The sequence below is a fragment of the Anopheles coustani genome, chromosome 3, assembly GCF_943734705.1.
Source record: "Anopheles coustani chromosome 3, idAnoCousDA_361_x.2, whole genome shotgun sequence".
Lineage (NCBI taxonomy): Eukaryota > Metazoa > Arthropoda > Insecta > Diptera > Culicidae > Anopheles > Anopheles coustani.
The window spans coordinates 80209811-80230169 of NC_071288.1; the positions used below are offsets into that span (position 1 = coordinate 80209811).

Genomic DNA, 20359 nt, shown 5'->3' on the forward strand with positions numbered 1-20359 from the left:
GGCTTACCGCACGACAGGATAAAGCATATTTCAATTATCAGCGCCACGTGGGATAAGCCGACAAGAAATAAGGTGCTTAAGCAACCTCCCACGAAATCTTCGGTTCGTAAACTTTGGTGTTTTCGTGCAGCATCGCGCGGTGGAAATCAAGTGCCAAAAGCGTTATCCTTTTGATAGTGGATGAAAACGCAAAACATCGCTGAAAGAAAACCAACCAAAAAATCAAGTATGGGACATGTAAGTCAAAGTAAGCAACAAAGACCTGCTGATCGTACAAAGGAAGAAACCCTGCTGCTCGTTGGCAACACATCAAACGGCAGCGTGCTGAAAATTGGAATTAATTTTTATTTCCTTTTCCGCCCCGCGGTAAAATTTCTTTCCACCCCTTTGCAATTCCCACCTCTCACCCCTCTTGCACCCACCCATCTGGGCTGCCCCGCTGGGGGTCTGGTTTAACTTGGTGACCCAAATTTCAAGTGTCGATTCCAGCCGGCTCAATTTTTCCGCCGAATGCCACCGAACAACAAGATCAACACGCGGCCACTGCATGAGATGCGATGATGCTGCAATCGTTGCGCGGATTTTAATGATGAGATTTTTCCCGACAGTCGTCCCTTAGCCCTTTCGTCGCCCCGCGCCTTCCTTTTCGGAGGGCAGTTTGCGCCGAACGAGAAATCACGGCCAACCGGCCAGCCCGAAACGAACGCCAAAAATCTCAAGCATGATGCCGGACGAACGGGGGTCGACTTGAAAGTGCTAATAAAAACAAAAATCTGCACATATCTGCCCATTCAACCGACCGTCGAATGTGTGTTCTTCTGGGGAATGCAGCGGCGAAAGAATTCCATCGAAAACGGGCCGCTTGGTCACTTGGTCGGTCCGCTTTTGCTCGCCTATTTGGAAGCCGGCCGTAAAAGCCGCTGAATAAAGTTATGACAGGCAACAAACGGTGCCGGTGGGGAAGGAGCCAACGAAAGGGGAGCAGAGAGAGAGAGAGAGAGAAAAAAAGGGGGCTGGGTAGGCCTCGCACGGGGAAAGCAAGAATTGTGCACAGAATCATTATGCTGATCCCCGAAATGCAATGAAAATTGCCCCACTCTTGCTTGCGTCCTCCCCGAGACCGGGCCAGCTCGTGCCACCTTTTCGGCTGATCGTCAGGTTGTGATACCGCGTGGCCATCCCGAATGCTGCCATTAATTTGTGCCGGTCGCTGTACAAACAAAACGAAATAAACAATAAAAATAATTACAAGTTAATAATAATTTATTAACCATCCGGCATGTGCGGTGTAATGCGAGTGAAGTTGAAAACCCAAAGGGAATTCCATCGCAGATTCTTTCAGAGAACTCGAAATGCTTGTAAGGACATGGATGGCAAGGATTGCTACTACCGAGCAGTGTTCGGTGTGATATCTGGCGGTCTGTAACATCACCCGGTCAAACCGAACAAACCCGCGTCTTTCTGTGGGTCATATTTTTATTCATTCTCATACTTCTCCGGTGGTTTCTTTGACATCTTCCCTCGTTTTGGCGGCATGCAACAAAAAAAAACGAATGAAAAACCCGAAAGGAATTTATCTCCACTTCCTTTGTCCAAGTGTCGCCTCCATCGCGCGCCGCCCTGTGGTATGTTTTTCCTTCCCTTGAACTACATTTTCAGACCCAATCGGTCCCTGCCGTAAGGAACGCAAACGCCACGAAAGGAAGTGACCGCCGAAGATTTATGAGTCAGCGATGTTATTTACACGATGCGGAAGAAATTGATTTAAACGCTCGACTAGCGACGAAACCGGGCGTTCGGCGGGGGAAGGTGGGAGCGTTCGAACCCACCTGCGGGATTTGCGGCGGATGAATGCTAATTTGTCTTCCGATATGGCACCGAAAGCCGCCATACCGAATATTGTTTCTATTTTTTTTTTCATGCGAGACAAATTCGCCATAAACCGATCGCGATAGCCCCCTTTTCCTGACGCTCAGGTGCAGGTGAATTTTTGAGGCAGCCGTGATAAGTGATTAATTTTCCCACGTTTTTTACCCGCGCGACACCCAGAAAATCATACGCGAGGAATAAAATAATATTTCTTTTCATTCGGTTTCGTATGGCAAGGGTGAGTGCAATCGATGGAGGCTTTTCTTTTTCGACAATGAAATCGGGTCACAAGTCGGGTGAAGTAAGTGAACCGAGTGGAGCGAGGCGCGGAAGTAATTGGATGATCATTTATTTTGGGAGAAGAATGAACAGCCTCCGTTGCAGGAAGGTTTCAAATCAGTTTCCCATTAATAATGGCCACTTTTGCTTCAGGTACAACTGGCGGCGAATGATTTTCATCGCTGCTCCGATAGCTTTCCGAAGGGTGTTTCAGAAGGGACGCACTGGCGCAGCACATACCATTGATCGCGTAAGACTCGCCGCGTGGAAAGTGACACAGCCAATGGCATATGATGCGCCCTTTTTCCTTCTGCTCGGTTCGTTCCGTCGGTGTGAAAAGTCGAAATCATCCGCAAAAGGAAAAAACGATCCCCATAGCAAGACGAAGTTCGATAGTCTTTTGATTTTTGATTGATCTTTCGCTTGGTAAGAGTGTGTGCTTGGCGACCGACGGTTGGCGAGCAGCACATTCTTAACGATCCACAAACGGATCGCTCACCTTCGCTAACCTTTTCTGCGGTTCCAGCGCCAAGATCGATAGGGGGATGGGTGGGGTCACCAGCCATCGGGAAAGTAACAAACAGACCATCGTTCAGTTCGAAAAGAAAAGTAAAACCTCAACCCGGGGATGCATTCAGCGATGCCCGCAGCATCTCGTAACAAAGGTTCACCCCCGGTAAGGGACGTTAAAGGAAGAGAGAAAATAATGCAGACCCACCGAAAGGCGAAACGCGCGCGAGCGCTCTCACTTATGCTGACCAGTATATAGAGTAGTTGTTGATTGATTAACGTGTAAAGGCATCGCGCGCCCGGGGTTTACCTTTATCACACGACCATATTAAAGCTTTTCCCTTCGCCTCCTCACCGTTTTTTAATCGATCGACTTCAAGCGCCTCCCCAGCGCAACATAAGCGACGAACCCGCCCGACGGGGAATTCAAACTACCGAAAACGGTTGAACGGAAAAAAAAAGTGCATGTTCCTCTCGTCGACACGCGTTCGTCGTCGTCGTAAGCTTTCGGTTCAGCTGTAAATGAAGTGACCATTTTTCATCGCCGGCGGTTGCGCTGCCGTTCGGAGCAAAACGGATCGGAACCCTTTCGGGAGGGGGTTCGTCGCTTCAATCACGATCAATTTCTTTTTCCACCAAACGGCGCTACAGCAACCTAGGGCAACCTCTCGCCGCCGGTAAAATCGTCAACACACGCACACCTGGCGTAGGCCTGATTGTTTCGTGAGCCTTTTCCCCCAATCGGAAAGCAGCGTTCATCTCCCAACTTAATTACCCGCGGAAGAATTGGACAATGTTCAATGCATGTTCGAAGGGGGGAAAGACTTTCAGTAGGTTCGACTAAAACGAAACGAAATCGGCCCCGCGAGCTTCCTGGAAGCGCATAAGCGATCTCGTTTTCTTCGCATGCTGCCCTTCATTTTCCCGCCGTTGCCGTTGAGAAACACTCTTTTGTTACTGTTTTGTTTTCCTTTAATTGGTGTACAACATACCCGCGAACATCCGCGCGATCGGTGTGTGGGCACGAGCCACGAAAATAAAAAGGCCATCGGATCCGCAATGACGGACGGGTTAGATCGATCTACCGCGACCCCGCGGTTCGTACAGTCCCAACCCGCGACGTGTGGACGTTCGATGAATGGTCCGTCACCACCCGAAAATTAAACCCAAACCCTTCCCCTCCCCAAATGGGTGAGTGAGGGATAGCGTTCAGAAAAGAAAGAAAAAAGGCAGCATCCCCCAAAATGTAGCGTTAGGTAAGATGCTTTTTAATTGCTGGCGGTCCTCTCGATGGTTGTTTCCTTTCTTTCCCTCCCCCCCCTTCTACACCTATCATGTCTTTCACGAACCGTTGTGTCTTTACGTAGCGGCTGATCGGATTGTACGTTTTAGAAAAGTTTCCGATTCGCTTTAATCATCGCCAATCATGAAAAACGTTAAACTATCATTCCAAACGCAACCACAAGCTCGCCGAGCGGCGTCTCGGCGCATAATTATAGCCATTAACTGGCCGGCTCGGGCGAACATTGTTTCGCTTTTTCGGGTGCTTCTCGTTTCAAAGCCTCCCCAACGGTGGGCAGGTAGTTTTGCTTTGAAACTATTAATTTCTCCAATACGACAAAAACGGTCCACAGCACTTGAGCCCACGAGCCCTCGGGAGTGAGTTTAATCGAGACGGAATTATTTTACGACCCTCCAGCGTTTGTGTTGCGTTTGATTAGCGCTCTGGAGCGGTTGACATGGAAGGGGAAATTTTAACTTCCAATAACCACTCGGGATTTAAGGGATGATCGGAGTCGTTAATTCGTACATGTATCGATACAGTTTCACCAAAAACTGTCTTGCGTGTGATGAAACATTTGTCCATGCTCCCCAAAATAAAACCCTACGTGATGTTTGACGGACACTTTGATGCTCTTTTCCTTTCGGAGGATTTTTTTTCTATCAAAAACCTATAATTATACCTCATGCCTTCAGCTGTCACGTAAGAAGGATGAAAATAATTCAACTCCTATGCACGATCGCGTTATCAGTGGGTCGCAAATATCTTTAACCATGGGAGAAAGCTGTTCTACAATTTAGATCCTTATTTTCCGTTAGTTTTTCGTTTTCTTTTTCTTCATGTAAAATTTTTAAATATTTTTATCCTCCCTCTAAACTGCTCGCTGATCCGCTGTACCCATCCACTCCGATCAGTGTTTGCCCTTTTCGAATCCATTCGTCAACCGGATATTGTTACCAAATTTTGTGCTAATGAGTTTCCCAAACCCGACCCAGAACGCTCGAATAACGAAAGGGCCGCCGAGCTAGCGAGCTTGCTTTCGCAGGCAATTTCCTAATTCAATTCGTAAAACCGGGTTCTCTCGTGTTGCTTCCTTTCATTTTTTTTTTCCTCTCCTTTCTCGTTCTTTCATCCCGTTTTCAACATGGTTTCTTTTTAAACACTCAACACACTCGTCTAACCCACCAAGGTTCTAAGTTCTATGTTTGCAAAGTTGGCTCATGCACTTCCACGCTCGAGATGGCGTCAGACCGTCTGGGCTGATGTTGCTGTTTTTTTTTTACATTCGGCTCTGTGCCTTGTACTATTCCTTTTTTTTGTCTCGTCGTTGCCTTAAAATGCGTAAGTTTGTAACGTTTTGTTACCAGAATTTATTATTACTTTTTTTGTGGCGGTACATTTTCAGTGACCTCAGTTCAGGTCTGCTAAAATTACGCTCATTCAACGACGCCGACTTGGCAAAGGATCGAAAAGTAGAAGCATAAGAAGAAACACTCACACATACGCACACATGCCCGTAAAGGCAACTGGAAGGGTTCTGGGTGCGTACACCCCTTCCAGCTGTTCGGTAGGTCGGCTGATGCCTTGGGGGCAAATAAAATTTAAAAAGCCTCCCCATTCACAAAGCGCCAGGGTGCGTCTAGCGGGCAGCGGGGTGGAGGGCGAGCGGCCTGGGGAAAAAGACCCATTGCGAGCGCTACCCCGGTGACAAAATCAGCATGCTTTCTCATTCTGTCCAATTGACTATTGATACCACCAGAACGAGAAAGCATGATGATTTTGCCACCAGGGTAGTTGCGCCTCAACGACGGTCCTGCCTACTCCCTGCGGAATAAAAAAAAAACAATGAATGGATTTTCCTCTACCGCGTTCCTTTTAGTTCTAGTTTGTATTTTGTTTGTCGATCGTTTTTCCATTCCTTTTTTGTAATGCACAAATTTTCTCCTTATGTTTACCGAGTGCTTCGGTGAAGTCGGGCATAAATGAAACATATTGCTAATTGTATTCCGTCGAAAACACACAAGGGTGTTCATGCCATTTTTCGTTGTTGAGTTAATTTCTCGTACCACCAGCAGCACTGCACACCGTTTGGTGGTTTTTCTTTCGATAAAATATTAACCGTCGCATATTGCAATTTGCCAAACTCGATCGTACCTTCGCGGGCTGGTTAGTAACGGCATGACAAAACCAGAACAATGATGAACTCGACTCGGTTTGATGGGATGATACGCTTCCCTTGTTTGGGCGCTCGCGATGACGCACGATCAAAAACAAATTGAACCTAATGAAGCACCCAATTGCCAGCGTCCATCGACTTTCCCGTGCGGCCGTTGCGTTCCCCACCCCTCGGGACCGGTGGCCAGATTAGCAATTATTTCGCACAAACCAAATCCACGACACGCCACGGCGTATGTGTGTGTGCTTAGTTTTCGCCGTCGCCGGCCAACATTCCAGGCATTATCCGCGCGTCTCACGGGAGATTACCGTTTAGAAGAACATTAATCATCGACTTCTGTCCGGTTGGGGTATGCTGGAAATGCTCCTCATCAGTTTTCGTTATTTTTATTCGCCCGCGAACGGGTCGCCGGCAAGTGAATGGAAGCTCGACGGTTGGGTCAACATGTGAGTCCGTTGTGGTTTGGAATTTTTCTCTTTTTCGTTGCCATTTAACCATCCACCCCTCCCCCGTTCGAGTCGTTGCGTGATGAGGCGGTGGTTCATATAGAAATTGACAAAACAGAAAAATGCCTCCCACCTCCCACTCCCCACTGATGGGATCGACCGTAGTGGGTGAAAAGCGGTCCAACATTCCTCGATCACGATCGATGTGACCAACGTTCGGTTTGCGTTCATTATAAGTACACGCATTCCGATAGGTCGTGGAAACGGTATGTTCCCTTTTTTGGCGAAGTGTCATCCGAATTCCGAAGGGGAAAAACTTTCTGCATGTCATCGGCACTAGTGAACGAATATTGGTCCCGTTTTTCTTTTCTGTTCTTTTTTTTTTTTTGTTCAACCCTAGTCCTAATTTGAACCGACGCGCCACATCATAAAAATGAGCGATGGTGAAAAGTGGAGGTGAAAATTGGACACCGATCGAGAAGGTGGAAGGGTAGGGAGAAAGAGAAAAAAAACATGGGAAGGAAACATTTTTATGCACCCTCGACGAGCGCGGCTCGGGGCGGGGCGGGAGGTAAAACACATCAAATAAACTCCCGGCACGCCGATTACGCGCCCTAATCAAACAGGCTTCTCCGCACGGCTTTTGCGCTCGGCGCGCACCAATTTGCCCCGGGTCGGATATCGGTCCGATATCGGCTTAACCCCGTTCCCCCCCCCCTCCACTTGCGACGCCTGAAGATCGTCGAGCTGGTGTCATAAAAGTGCACCGAAGCGGGCACTTCAGAATCTGGACCGGAAACCGCGACAACCTGCGAGTCTGCGCGGTCTTCCAGCGCCCTCAAGCCGGACAACGGGTGCGAGCGAGCGTGCGCGCAACCATTTATGGTCCCACCACCACCAGCATCATCACCGGTGGCCACCCCGCACCACCGGTTTCGGAGCGGAAGGCGCGACCACGAACGCGAACTGTTTCGCGTAGTCCGGCTCGGTGGAAATTAATAAATTATTTCATTCGAGCACCCGCCGAAAGCTCCTTTGCCATCGGACCATCGTCCCAGCGTTGCTTGATGGAGGCTCCGGATTATTCGTAGGCTCATTCACAACCATGTGCTACTATGCACTCGCACATCCGCCCGGCCGATGAATGGGACGAATGGGTTGCTTCGGGATCGTTTTGAAGACTGATATTCTGCAAGCGATTCCCGTTGGCTTCATCGGGTTTTTTCTTTTAAACGGAAGACCCGGCGTCTATCGGAAATCTTCCCAGAATAGAAAAACCCGGCGGGTCGGCTTCCTCTAGCGTTAGCGTATTTTTGTTTGTTAAAAATATTTCCTATCAAAAACCTTAAAACGCCCCAAACGAAAGGGAGTCACACCGAATGCAAATGAACCGTCCGAGACGCGTCCGCCACCGGATATCCGAGAGCTATTTTTCATGACATTTTTCTCCCTCCATTCGCCCCGGTCTGCCTCACCACCGGTTTGTCTATCTTGCTCCTTTTTCCTTCCCCTTTTTTTCTTGCTTTTTAGTTTTGACTCATCCACCCCAAAGGCTCGAACTTATCGAACAGCCGGAGCCCTCCCGGGACCGGACCTAAATTGCCCCACAAAGCAACCTAATCGATCGGCCATGGGTTTAGTTTTGACAGCAAAGTGTTCGAACGGGATTTTTCTTCCGTGCCCGTGCGCCTCACATTCTCCCCCATCCTCCCTTCTTCCTCCCCGGGGATCGATCGTACGTTATCGGTTGGTGCGCGCGGTGGTGATCGTTTTCTCATTCTTGCTCTCACGGCCGATCGGAAAGGGGGAGCAGAAAAAGAAGGCAAAATCTCTGTCAATTAATAAATTAATTGGTCACACATTAACATTCGCTGGGAACGCACCGACCTGCCGTGGATCATTTCGAAAACCGATCCGGAAGCCCCGGGCCCGGTCCCGGCCAACGTAGCGGTATCGTGCGTAGCGTTTTGTGGTGGGAAATCGACCGATCGGCCGGAGGATGTTCGGAGCTTCTCGGACGCTGCAGATGGTAGCATTCTTGCGTTAGATATCGATGTCGTTCCGAAGGGAAGGAAGAGCTAAAGACGGGGATTCGATAGTGCCACCCAAAACCCCAGCGATTGAAATTGTGTCAAAGATCGAATTACTTGTGACAACGCTACTCTTTAGCGTTCCTTTTATTGTCTTCTGTGATCATGCTTATTGGGTTTTTTGTAACTAAATAGGTGCTAACCTGTGACCGAACCACACCATATATGTGCAGCAATGGTAAAGTTTTTTCTTATGTGTAATCGAGGTAGCATCAGGTAAATTTTATGAAGTGTGAACAATTTTCAGCGATGAGGAACACGAACGAATGGCAAAGACAAAACGATCCTAGAGATTATAGTTCTGCTGATGAGTTGTGGGATTCCTAGGAATTTTACTGTTAAGTAATGCCTCCTTGCGAGGATTACTAGGCTTTCCATTCTCTTCTTGATGTTCTTGTTACAAAATAGCACATCATATAAGTGTAGTGTAGAATATTAATAAGTTTTCAGAAAGATGCACATTTTACTATTTTTAAAAAAATTAATTCTTGACAGAAAGAACAGCGACTTTGTGTATAGCCTTCTGGCTGGTTTTCAACCACGATATGGCATTCTATCGGAGTTAAGGGACTCTAAAACATTTCAAATATAGGGTGACAAGCTTCAAAAGCAACATAAAGTAGCAGGTTTTTTACCACTTGTCGCAGTCTTTCTTTAAGTAAACTACGTTGTCGCGATTTTCCGAAAACATGTTTGACAGTAGTTTTGAGCCGTTTTATTTGAGTAACTCACCTCGATCGGCACATGTCCATCTTTTTCTCTGTTTTTCTCAACTATCAATCCAGTTGAAGCGACCTTCTGACCCAAAAACGAAATGTTTGAGCCATTGATTCTCCTGCTTGTCGTTATGGCCTCTGTTGTAATTTGGGGTCCTGAAGCACCAAGGCTCCAAGGCTTCGAAATGATTTTTTAATATTGATCCAGGATTGACCAAATAGTCAAATATCCAAATCAGCTGAGTTCGGCGGAGAGCAAATGTCTCACAATATCAAACAAGTGCGTTCCTCGATAAAGCTGCATGTTTTAACATATAATCAAACGTAGTTGTTTTAATGTTTTGCCCAAGACGGATTCAATTTAAATGAATTTAAAAGTCGTTCAAATTTGTCCATTTTGTTTTAATGCAAACGTTAAGTGTAACATTAACATTGAAAGTCATCGTTCATCAGTTCGTATCGTATTTTATCATTAACGTCCTACTATTTACCCTTACGTAGGGTTGAGTAGGACAAAAGTATCTTAAGATGTTACATCGAACAAGAGGGTCTTGGATATGGTTTGGTGTGCAAAAATGATGCAACTATGAAATTAATTCTACTAAGCTCAACAAGTCCGAGTTCCTCAATACGTCCAACCATCAGAAGGGATTTATATGTTTCTTTATCTTCGAAATGTTTCCTTCCCATCATCCTACCAAAAAAGGTAGGTTAAGTTGAACCATCTTAACTAGACACTCCCGCCATCAAATTGGCTTACTCCTAACAAGCTCCAACCAGATCTCGTTGGCTTTCGGCGGATTCTACTCGAAGGCACCTCCTTCGTCGACTGATCAGCGTCTATAACCATTTGCCGGTGGAAGCGTTGAAGTTAATTACTCTTCTAATACATCGCTAGCGATTTTTCAATCATCACCAAGGTGACCACGAAATCCGTCAAATTCGGTGCTCCCAGTTGCAGTGTGTACCAACGTGTGTGTGTGTGTGTTCCAATTCCTTTTGCTTGGCAAACACATCGAACTGGAACGCGGTGCAATCGATGGTCCGAAAGTAATTCCGTCCCGCGTGCTGCTGCCGTGCTCAGTGTGTCGAGTGAGCTTCGGTGGACTCCTGGAGCTGACCCAAGCAGCCTCCAATCACCCAACGCTCCCGCTGGTCATCCCGTTCCCAAACCCCCCGTTTTCATGAGCGCCAACCATCGAAGGGCTAAAATGATTAATGATGGAATTGTATCAAACATGATTTATATTCAAATCTCGAAATGGGCTTAGCTGATTTGTGCTTTCGGTGGTTGTGCTTCTTGTTGCGCGCCTGCTGTCCACTTCGGTCGGTGATCATGTAGTCTTCCTCCTGTTCGTTTTCTTCCCCCCTCAAAACGCACAGTTTTTTCTCCCTTCCCCAAGACGCACCGCTTGCGCACTCGTTGCCCATTTCTGCCAGCAGTTTCATCTCTCTTTTATCTTTGCTCATGTCACCATCATCACCAGCGCGTCCTCACGCGGCGCGCGGAGGAAAGTCCCGATGGGCGATAGACGGGAACTATGTTTCAATTTATTTCACTTTGTAGACAACCGATTTTTCATTTTCCCCTGCCCCCGGCGCGGGAAAGAAACCGCGGCGGTCGACATACGAATAAATTGGTCGATCAAACGCCACCCCAAACGGTCGGGGCAAGAAGCCATCGTCGGGGCTGATTCGGGGCAACCTTTGGCAAGCATTCCCGAAACACCCGCCCGCTCCCCGCTGGCGAGTGGAAACTGTTTTCATTTTGTTTAGTTACTCCCGATTCGATCCGATCAATCTACCTTTCGGACCACGCGCTGCCAGCCTCCCCCCCCCCCGTTCCGTCGGTGTTTGGCTAATCGTCTATTTTTCGGCGACACAGGCTACGGATTTTCCTCCGCGTTGCCGAACCCGTCGTGGATGATCAAATTAAGTTATTATCCTCCACAAACGAGATTGTTAATGCGTTTTTTGATTCGAACGGCCTGGTACACAGCTGTATCTAAATCGAGCTCGCACTCCTCCTTCTCTTACCTCTCTCTCTCTCTTTCTTTTCTCAACCCATCGTAGGACATTTTATTTGGGAGGAATATTTCCAAACAAGCTAACATTTGCACCCGATCAGTTCCCAGTCATCTATCAAAACAAAAAAGCAAATAAAGTCCCGCTCTTGTCACGAAAGGTTGTTAACCGAATTGTAAACTGCCGAAAGGGTGGCCACAAGCGGCAGGTTGTTCGTCGAGGTTCCCCATGCTTATCCATGCCCCATCCATTGAGTTTTCCTCCCATTGCTTAGGCCTACGGTAAATTAATTGCTTCACACGCTCGTCACACGACTCCCTGCTGCGGTGCGCACTTGTTGACCGCTCTAACGTTATTAACATAAACATGGCTGGCGACGTTACGCGGAAGGCCGCCCGAACCCGGGGATGTCTGCGATGAAGAAGCTACCCCAAATCTTAATTATCAAAACCGAACTGTCGTCCGCGCGCGCCGGCGAAGGAAGCATAAACAATCCGCTCCGAAATACCGCTCGGGGTGGTCGCGCCATGTTGTCGATCGTGCGCTCCTTGGGAGTTTCGATATTTACGAGTGGGAAAATCGATTGCACCAGCGCCAACCGTTTGCGAACGAATCGGATGGGCGCATTTGGATTTCGTTCGCTTTCCTTCGGTCCGGCATCGATCGGGAAAATTTATGGACCGCCGACCGTCGCACCCGAGGCCGGCCATCTAAAAATGAAGATTTATTTGGCACCGCTCATTTGCGTTCGGCCTAGCTGCCAGGATGCGGCCATCGGAGTCCGATTGCGCGAGGAAACAGCATCGTTTATCAGTTTGGTGATTTTTTTTGCTTCGTTTTGCCTCCCTCTTGCGTTTCTTTATCGCTCGCGATGTGGCTCCGAAAATCGGAGCTTCCATTTTGTAACTTCTGAACGGGCTTCGGTTAACCTTCTTCAACTGATTTTATTCCAGCGATCACTGGCTGCTGCGATGGGCAGCAAAAAGGGCTCCCGACGTGAAAGATGATCACCTCTTCGGGGAGCAATGGGGGAGAGCCCCCTCCCTCCTTGTCCACGACGAAGGTCCCAATATTCAATTTCATCGAAGTCCCAAAAACAGTTCCAAATTATGACTAATGTGTTGGGCGATATTTCATGCTGAAAATTCACCCTGTTCGCGCCTTTTGCTCCGACGGCCGTGCAGCGAGCGGACGCGAATTGATTTTACAATCGGTTTCAAACGAAAATACATCACCATTTCCCGTTCGTGACAGATCTGGGCCGACGGGGATGTGTTGGCCGGCGTGTGAATCTTCGGGATAGTTTTATTTTTTGGGCCTCCAATGGGATTATTTAGCAAAACGCTCGAATTTAACGAATCACAAAGTTTCTTTCATTTTGTGAAAAACGATTAACTTCGATTTACGTTCAAATGAATACCAATGATTCAAGGGAAGTAAATAAAATGTACGAAATAATATTTTTAGTTATTTATACGAATATAGTAAAATTTCTAGTAGAATTCACTTAACAGTTGACATTTTTATAAACACCAAAAATAAACAAAAAATGAGCTGAACAAAAACATACCTCTCTTGAAACCAAAACTTATAGTGATTAAGTTAAGGTTAAGGGAATCTTAAAAGCTCAAAGAGTCATTCAAAGGAATCTTAAATTGTGTTTACTTGTTTAACGAGCTAAAGAATTGTAACTTTCTCTGCCAGCTCTATAGAAACGTCTCAAGAAAGGGCTTAATCGTTTGTGTTTGGAAAAAAGAACTGACCTACCTTGTCTCTTTCTAACTAAACAACACAACATTCTGATTGAAACAATCCGCGAAACAGGCTAACAAACGCGACGTAGGGAAAATCTGATCAGCCATCAACCATACCATTAATCCCGATCCTCATATGCTCAACCTGGCGAACCGAAGACCAATCATTCGAACCGTTCCATCATTCCAACCGAACCGGGAGTTAGTTTATCTTTGACAATTTATCGATCGTTCCAAGCGTGTGAGGTTTAAGTGTATTGTTTTTTTTTTACTCAAAACAAAAAAAAAAGAAAAGGCGGCCCTCCAAAAAACAATGATGAAAATTAATGTTACCTTCGCTTTCGCCGTGTGCCATTGCGAGGTCAGCACCGCGCCAGGTGGGAGTCTTCTAAACGATTCCTCTCCGTGTGCGATAAGTGTTTAAGGTTTACCGGTTTTTCGATTTTTTAAATCACTTCTTTCGTAAGTGTTTCGAATGTGTTTTCGCATGTTTGGTGTTCCGAAAAATAAACCTAAGTCCAAACAGCGCGGTCCAGATCAGATCTTCGTTTTTATTGACATCGGGCTTCTTTCGCAACGTGTTCGAAAATGTGTTTAAGACAATGCCAAAGCCTAGCGCACGAGATGCTCGTGCGATTGCTGGCCGTGCCGGACATAACCTGAGGTTTTTTGGAACGTTTATCCGGCAGATGATCTGATGGCGAGGCTCGAACGGGTCTCGTGGAACCTATCGCCACTCCTTCCCGCACCCTGCGCCAGAGCAACGAGAATTTATTGGTCATTGAGAACCGAAGCCGTCGGTTTTTGGAAGCCGTGTGTCTTTTGAATAGCTTCCGAAATGGTTCCACGGCACATTTTTCGTTTTACCTCCGAACACTCCGGAGCACGTGGGAGCACTCCAACCCAACCCACGGCACCTGAAGATAATCACAACCGTCAATCCGTTCGGCGTGCGGTTCGCTTATCTTTTCGCGTGGTAAGCGCTTCCCTCGGGAGTGTGTAAAATTGTCTTTAAATTACACCCAATATCCGCCGTGGCACACTTCCGCGGAACCGTTGACGCGCGATGGGGCTGTAAAACTACTACAAAAGCCTTTTTATTGAACAGTAATCCATCATTTTAATGGCTTCCTCGATGGACCGGGAGGATGGCATCGGGTATCCACCCACCTGGAGGACGCTGGCCAACGGGTTTAACACAACAACAACGAAACGAGCAAATCGGTTCCTTATCCTGCGATCTAAATAGTCCTCCCGAACATCCTGCCGAAGAGCGCATTACGCCCACTCACCCCCCCAAATGCTCTTCGTATGATGGAAAGGCATCTTTTATCAGCCAACCGACGTAGGAAAAGAGGCTCGTTTTTCAAAATCCCACACGGATAAATTTCACTACGCTGTCGCAAAAACTAACCGGCCAGGAAAAAAAAAACACTGAAACTTGAAAAGAAATCCATTTCTCTTGGCCTTTGGCCTGCTTCCTGCGGGAAAGCGGGAAGTGTTCACCGCCGGTTGCCTTATCGTCGTCACCTGCATGTCCGCCAGTGTTATTTATAGACTCGGCTCGGTCGACGAACGGCTTCCTTGTTCCTTGGCCCAACATTGGCCTCGGATACATCGATGTTGTGTTTGTGTTCCCGTGCGGCGGAAAGCGGAAGTACGACCGATCCTTTTCATCCCCCGAACTAGAAATCGCCTTCTAGGATACATTCAATAGGATGTGCCATCCTGGTGACAATGTGTTACGAGCATTTCATCGTCGGATGCAGTTTTCTTCTTTATTTATGTCATCATCCATCGTCTTCGCTTGTGACACGCTTTAATAAACGAATTTTCCTCGAGAACTTCGCACTCGGAGACATGACAGTGGAAGAAACGTGTAGTTGCAGCATTTTCTGCCACCGTCTAGCGATTACCGCTTTACCAAATAAACCAACACCCAAATACCGACAAACCATGCTGAACTTGCTTCTCTTTTCTCTTTTTTCTCTTTCTAATTCCAGACACTCACACCGTCCCTGCAATCACAGCTGGTAATTGAATTAATAAGTTCCTTTTAATGCTCTGTAGATGTTGATCCGTGCCCGAAGTGTACTAGCGTGCTTTGCTTTCGCGTCATCCACTTCCGTCCCGGAGTATTCTTTTTTCTTCATTCTTCCTCACACACACACACACGCACAGAGGTAACCATTTTCCTACTCCTTGCTGTACAGTTTTTCCCTCACCTTTACCACACACTGCACATCAACGCCGACTGCATGTGGCGCATTTGTGCCCCAAGGCGGGTTCGGAAAACAAGGGAAACCCCCCCCTTAAGGAAACCGAACACAAAGCAAACTCAACGGTGCAATTCGTAACGCACTTCCAATAAAAACAACACAGAAAAAGAAGTGGAAGAAGAAAAGAAACCTCCGACCCCCGGGAGTACAATGAGAGTTTGCAGCAGCCAACGGTGCGTCATATCCGTCCCATCGGAAGCGGACAGCCCTCGAGGGTTAGGCTCCTCCCATGCCGAAAATATTGAATGCACTCTCTCGCGTCTTGTTTTTCCTTTTGCGCACCCACCTTAGCCGTCCGCGACGAGCGGGTTAATCGAAGGGGGAAAACAGGGTCCCAGGGTGCGGTCGTCTGGTTGCGGAGAAGTTGCAAGCGAATTCCTTACATGCCCCCTAATGCTGGACGCCGCAGGGTGGCAGGGAAGGGGTTGCGAATTATGACGCCTCCGGGGGGACTGGAAGTGAAGATTTCGGGCCATTGTCGTCGGGCCCGTGCGTTTGCTCTGGAACAGATGTTCTGCATTGATTTCATTAGCCACGATGATGTAACGCCAATTATGGCATAAAGAGGAAGCCATTTTGGTTCGTTGTTTCGGCTTTTGTTTTGGGGGTCCTAAAGGATCACGGCCGTTTATCGAAGTGCCTCACATTTTGAACATTTTAAAACAGTTTCGCGTACACATTCCATACAGAATTATTAGATTTTGTACTGCCAGCTTTAGTTCTGAAACTTCAAAAACCAAAGCAAGCGAGGTGATAGGAGTAAAATGCACTGGTTTTAAGCTATGCAAACATGAATGTTTTGAAACATTTTACTAACTGCCTTTTCCCAATATATTAAGTCATAAATATAACTTAAATTTGACGGTTCTGTATTAAAAAGAAGCATATAAAACGAGATAAACTTAAGACTTTGTCAAATTTATGAGTCGTATTTTGAAATAAAATAAGTTTTCAGAAAAACTATTGTTGAATTTTAATGTTTCTGGAAAGGTAGTTGGTACGTTGCTGCCATTAGATCGCGAATTGTCAGTCGCGCCAATGAAGCTTGTTACTGTTTCGCTAAAATCTTGGACTTACTAAGCATGTCAACTCAAAATTATACATATTCCAGTTTCATGGCTCACAAAATATTTATTTTTGCTTTCTCCTGGCTTTTATGTGTTCGCAAGTTAAGAAATTATTTTCTTGGTTACTACTACCGTCGATTTGAGCTTTATGACTTATATGTTGGGGATCCCTAAAGAGATCCATAATGCCCATGCGCTTTCTTTACAAGCGAACTTTCAAAGCCAGAAAAGCTGATAAATGGAATATCAAATTACAAAATACAAAATAAGCATTGCCGGTTAAATGCGCCAGTTTGTCAATTTCTCTGTTATCTAATGCTTTCTAACTCTCTATCTCTCTCCTTCCGTCACCACCACTCACAAACATCAAAACTGCCCCGAAGAGTGTTTAAATGTTGTTATTATCTTCGGCTTATCCACGTAACAACCCACGAGCACCAGCAGACGTTGGAAAGCGGCTCATTACGAACACGCCCGGCAGAAGCATGCGGCAAATTGAGCGATGAGCCGCCAATACTACGCCACGGCGGAGTTATCGGTGAAAAATGAGTCGAGGACCATCTCCCAAAACCCGCCGAAATCACCGCCAGGCCGCACACTTCCAATCCGCACACAATCTCTTCCATTAACCCAACAATTATATTCGCATTCATCAGAAGCGGCCAGCACCGCGCAAAACCGCTTCCCCAACCCGACCCTGACCCACGGGCAGGCGGTGAGGAACCTGTCCTGGCTTGGCCCAGGTGTAGGGAAAAGCCACCGCCGGCGGAGAGAAAAGCAATTAAAGAAACTCGACCTCGACCGGGCCGGGCGCATGTTTTCGTCCGCGTGTCGCTTAAGAAGTGAACCTTTTGCCTTCGCCCGTGCGGCAAGTTCTTGGCAAACGAGTTTCCACTCGTCGGTGGTGGTTTGTGCTGTTTCCTTGGGAGCCCCGGGGAGAAATGGTTGGACAAAACTTTCCCTTGCGCCCGCCGATCGATTAGAGCTCGAGCTCGACCTCGGTTCCCGGTTTGTTCTGAATGGGAAGTTTATCAAATCAAACACACGATCGCCGCCAAAAGATCTTGAGGATTGAGGCTTTGACAAGCAAAAAACCAAAAACCAAACCCAAGGGAACCAACGGGGGCTCATGCAAAGTAGGTTCTCCTCAAGCGGGTTATTAATTGGAGAAGCATTTTGCACATTCCACGCATACCCGTCGATCGGCGCAGCACATTCCAACCGGGGCCATATTCTTCTGGCCAGAAATCGACACATGCTACCAAATTTTGTGGCGGAAGAAATCTTCTCCCCAGCCCCGTTTTTCGTCGAGGCTCATCAGCATAATGTGCGTTCGAAGGATCGATCGCAGCCGCAGACACGAACCAATGCATCTCGTGCGATGCAACGCGAGAAACATGAATTAAAATACCTTCCTTACTTGCATTGTGCTTTCCGGTGGTTCTTTTCTTGCTTCCCCGTCCCCCGCTGCCTTTCGAAGCGACACAAAAACCTGCGAATGGCATGGAATTATGCTGTTCTACTTGCATGTTCATCGTCGGAAATCATATGCTGCCCCGGCCGGATGGGGACGGAACGAACGCTCCTTTGCCGTTCGGTTCCGAACCCGGTTCTCTCTGTTGCTCCCTTTCGGTGCATCTCGTACCCCGCCGGACTCGCTCGCATAATGCTACTGATTGATGAAAAGAGGAGGGTTGAAAAATTTGCCACCAGAAACCGAAACTGCTTGCTGCTCGTCCTGCCCGCGGTGGGTTTAGGGAGGAAAAACAAAAGTAAAAAGCAGGAAAAAAACATCCCGGTCAGATCCCTTCCAGGTAGGGTTTTGATGGAAACGCCAAGAGCCAATGGCAAAAATTGACGAGCGAGAGAAAGCACAGGACACGGAGAGAGAGAGAGAGAGGGAAAAAGAGAGAAAAAGAGAGCGGACGAGCGAGAGGCAGAATGTCATCAAAACCTTCCCCGCGGGGCGGCGGAAGCAAAGGAGGGAGTGAGAGAGAGAGAGTGAAAAAAGGGCCAACGAGTGAAAGAAAGGTAAAGCATATTTCGAGCATAATTTAGTGAGAGCATAAGCACACGGGAAGCGTGGAAAGGCGGTGGGGAGTGCAAAGAGATGGAAAGCGCACAGACAACAGGGAAAAAGACACGAAGATGACGCCGACGACGACGACGCACCGAGGGCCAAACAAATCGTCGCTACCGATTTTATGCTCAGTTTGCGTTAGATCCTCCGCCCGTTATGATTGATTAGGAGGCAGCATTAAAGAATCCCTCCGTCCGCCCGTAAGCATAATCCGCGTGGTGATCGTGCGACGGACACGTGCGAATCGGTTTTGTCGGAACACGGACGGGCGCGCGCGATCGTGTGTGTGTATGTGTTTTGTGCCAACATAAAAAAAATCAACCCAAACAAGAAAAAATAGATCGATGATCGATCGTTGGTGAAATTGAACGCGTTTTATGCTGGCCGTTGCAAAGAAACGCAAAATGATAAAAAACAGAAACCCCGACAGGCTGAACCATTTTAGCATCGGTTCGAGCGTGCTTGCGTGCTTGTGATTTTGGTTTTGTTTTTTTCACGACATCCTTCTCTTCGCGAGTGGTCGACGGTTTTGGTTAAGGAAGGATTTTCGGAATCCGTGACCAGCTTAACCTACAACTCGAAAAGCGTACCGGCGGCGGCTTAAAATTACGATCGCACGATCGCACGTGGTTGAGGTGGTTGTTTTTCTTTTCTGCTTTCTTGCGAGACGTTCCACGGACGTTCGTTTCGTTCGCAACCTGACGGTGCACGTATGGTGATCATCATCCCTAAGCTCCCGGAGGAGTGTACAGCGTCCGATTTACCGTCGGGTGCGGGATCCCACTTACATTATCCACTTAGTAGGGGGAGGCAGGTGGTGGAACGAGTGTGAGGAGAAGGGGGTGGAAAAACAAGTAGGATCAGCAGTGAAGTTGGTTCGAAGGAAAGTTGGCTCCAAAGAAAATGAGCCCCACCAAGTGCGGGCAAGTGCAGAAGAAACCGGGCAAAATACCGTGCGCCAGCAATGATTGCGCATAATTGAAAAATAATTAGACCCCGAAGGGAGACAGGAAGGGGGATGGGTGGCCCATGGGGAGCAATTATGGAATTTAGCATACGTAAGGTCCCCGAAAGAATTTTGGCATTAGCAAATGTTTCCCGCAGTTTTTCCCCGCTCAAGTCAAGCAGTGTCAAGGGGGGGGGGAGGCCATGTTTTTCACCGCCTCTAGCCCCCTCGGGGTCGACGATCAATTTTCCTCCTGGAGGACTTCCTCGGCCCTCGAAGCCGATAGATCACGCGTGGTGTGTCGTTGCGCAAGTGGGTACCAGCTTAAAAGTGCCTAATTGCATCATTGCGGTAGTGAGCGCGTGTTTTGACACGAGCTAAACGATTGGTTAACCTAATATATGGAGCGACAAACAACACACACACACACACAAACAGGCAAGCACTTGATGCCGCCGGCTAGTGGTCCAGCGTAATTATTTCATTCATATCTTGCCAGTGGCATGCAAAGTTTAAAAACAAAAAGTAAAAAGATCAACAACCACAATTCACTGGCCAACGAGTGTCTTAACGTTGTTTTTCCCTCCCCGTAATCACCTAATTGGGACGATTAATTCTATTAAATTGCAATTTGTCCAATTTCTTCGGCAACCGTTTTGTCTAATGTAATATGTTGTGTGACAAACTTATGTAAAAAGGATCCATTTCCCAACCGCGACGGTGAAAAGTGAACCGGATAGAGTTGCGTTTGCAATAAAAAAAACCATTTCGAACATCAACATTTTGTTTCCTACAGTAATCGCTTTTATTACGACAGTGGTTCCAGCTTAAACGAGTGAA

The 20359-nt window shown here is 47.3% G+C and overlaps 1 protein-coding gene across 2 annotated transcripts in view; it reads left to right on the forward strand.

The window, feature by feature from the left end:
• Window positions 1-20359, forward strand: part of LOC131258454 (transcription factor AP-2-epsilon) — a 44895-nt gene that overhangs the window by 14771 nt on the left and 9765 nt on the right. For both annotated transcript variants that reach the window (XM_058259779.1, XM_058259777.1), the window contains exon 2: window positions 15151-15180. In XM_058259779.1, the coding sequence (XP_058115762.1) occupies window positions 15151-15180 (30 nt within the window). The remainder of the gene's footprint in view (window positions 1-15150; window positions 15181-20359) is intronic.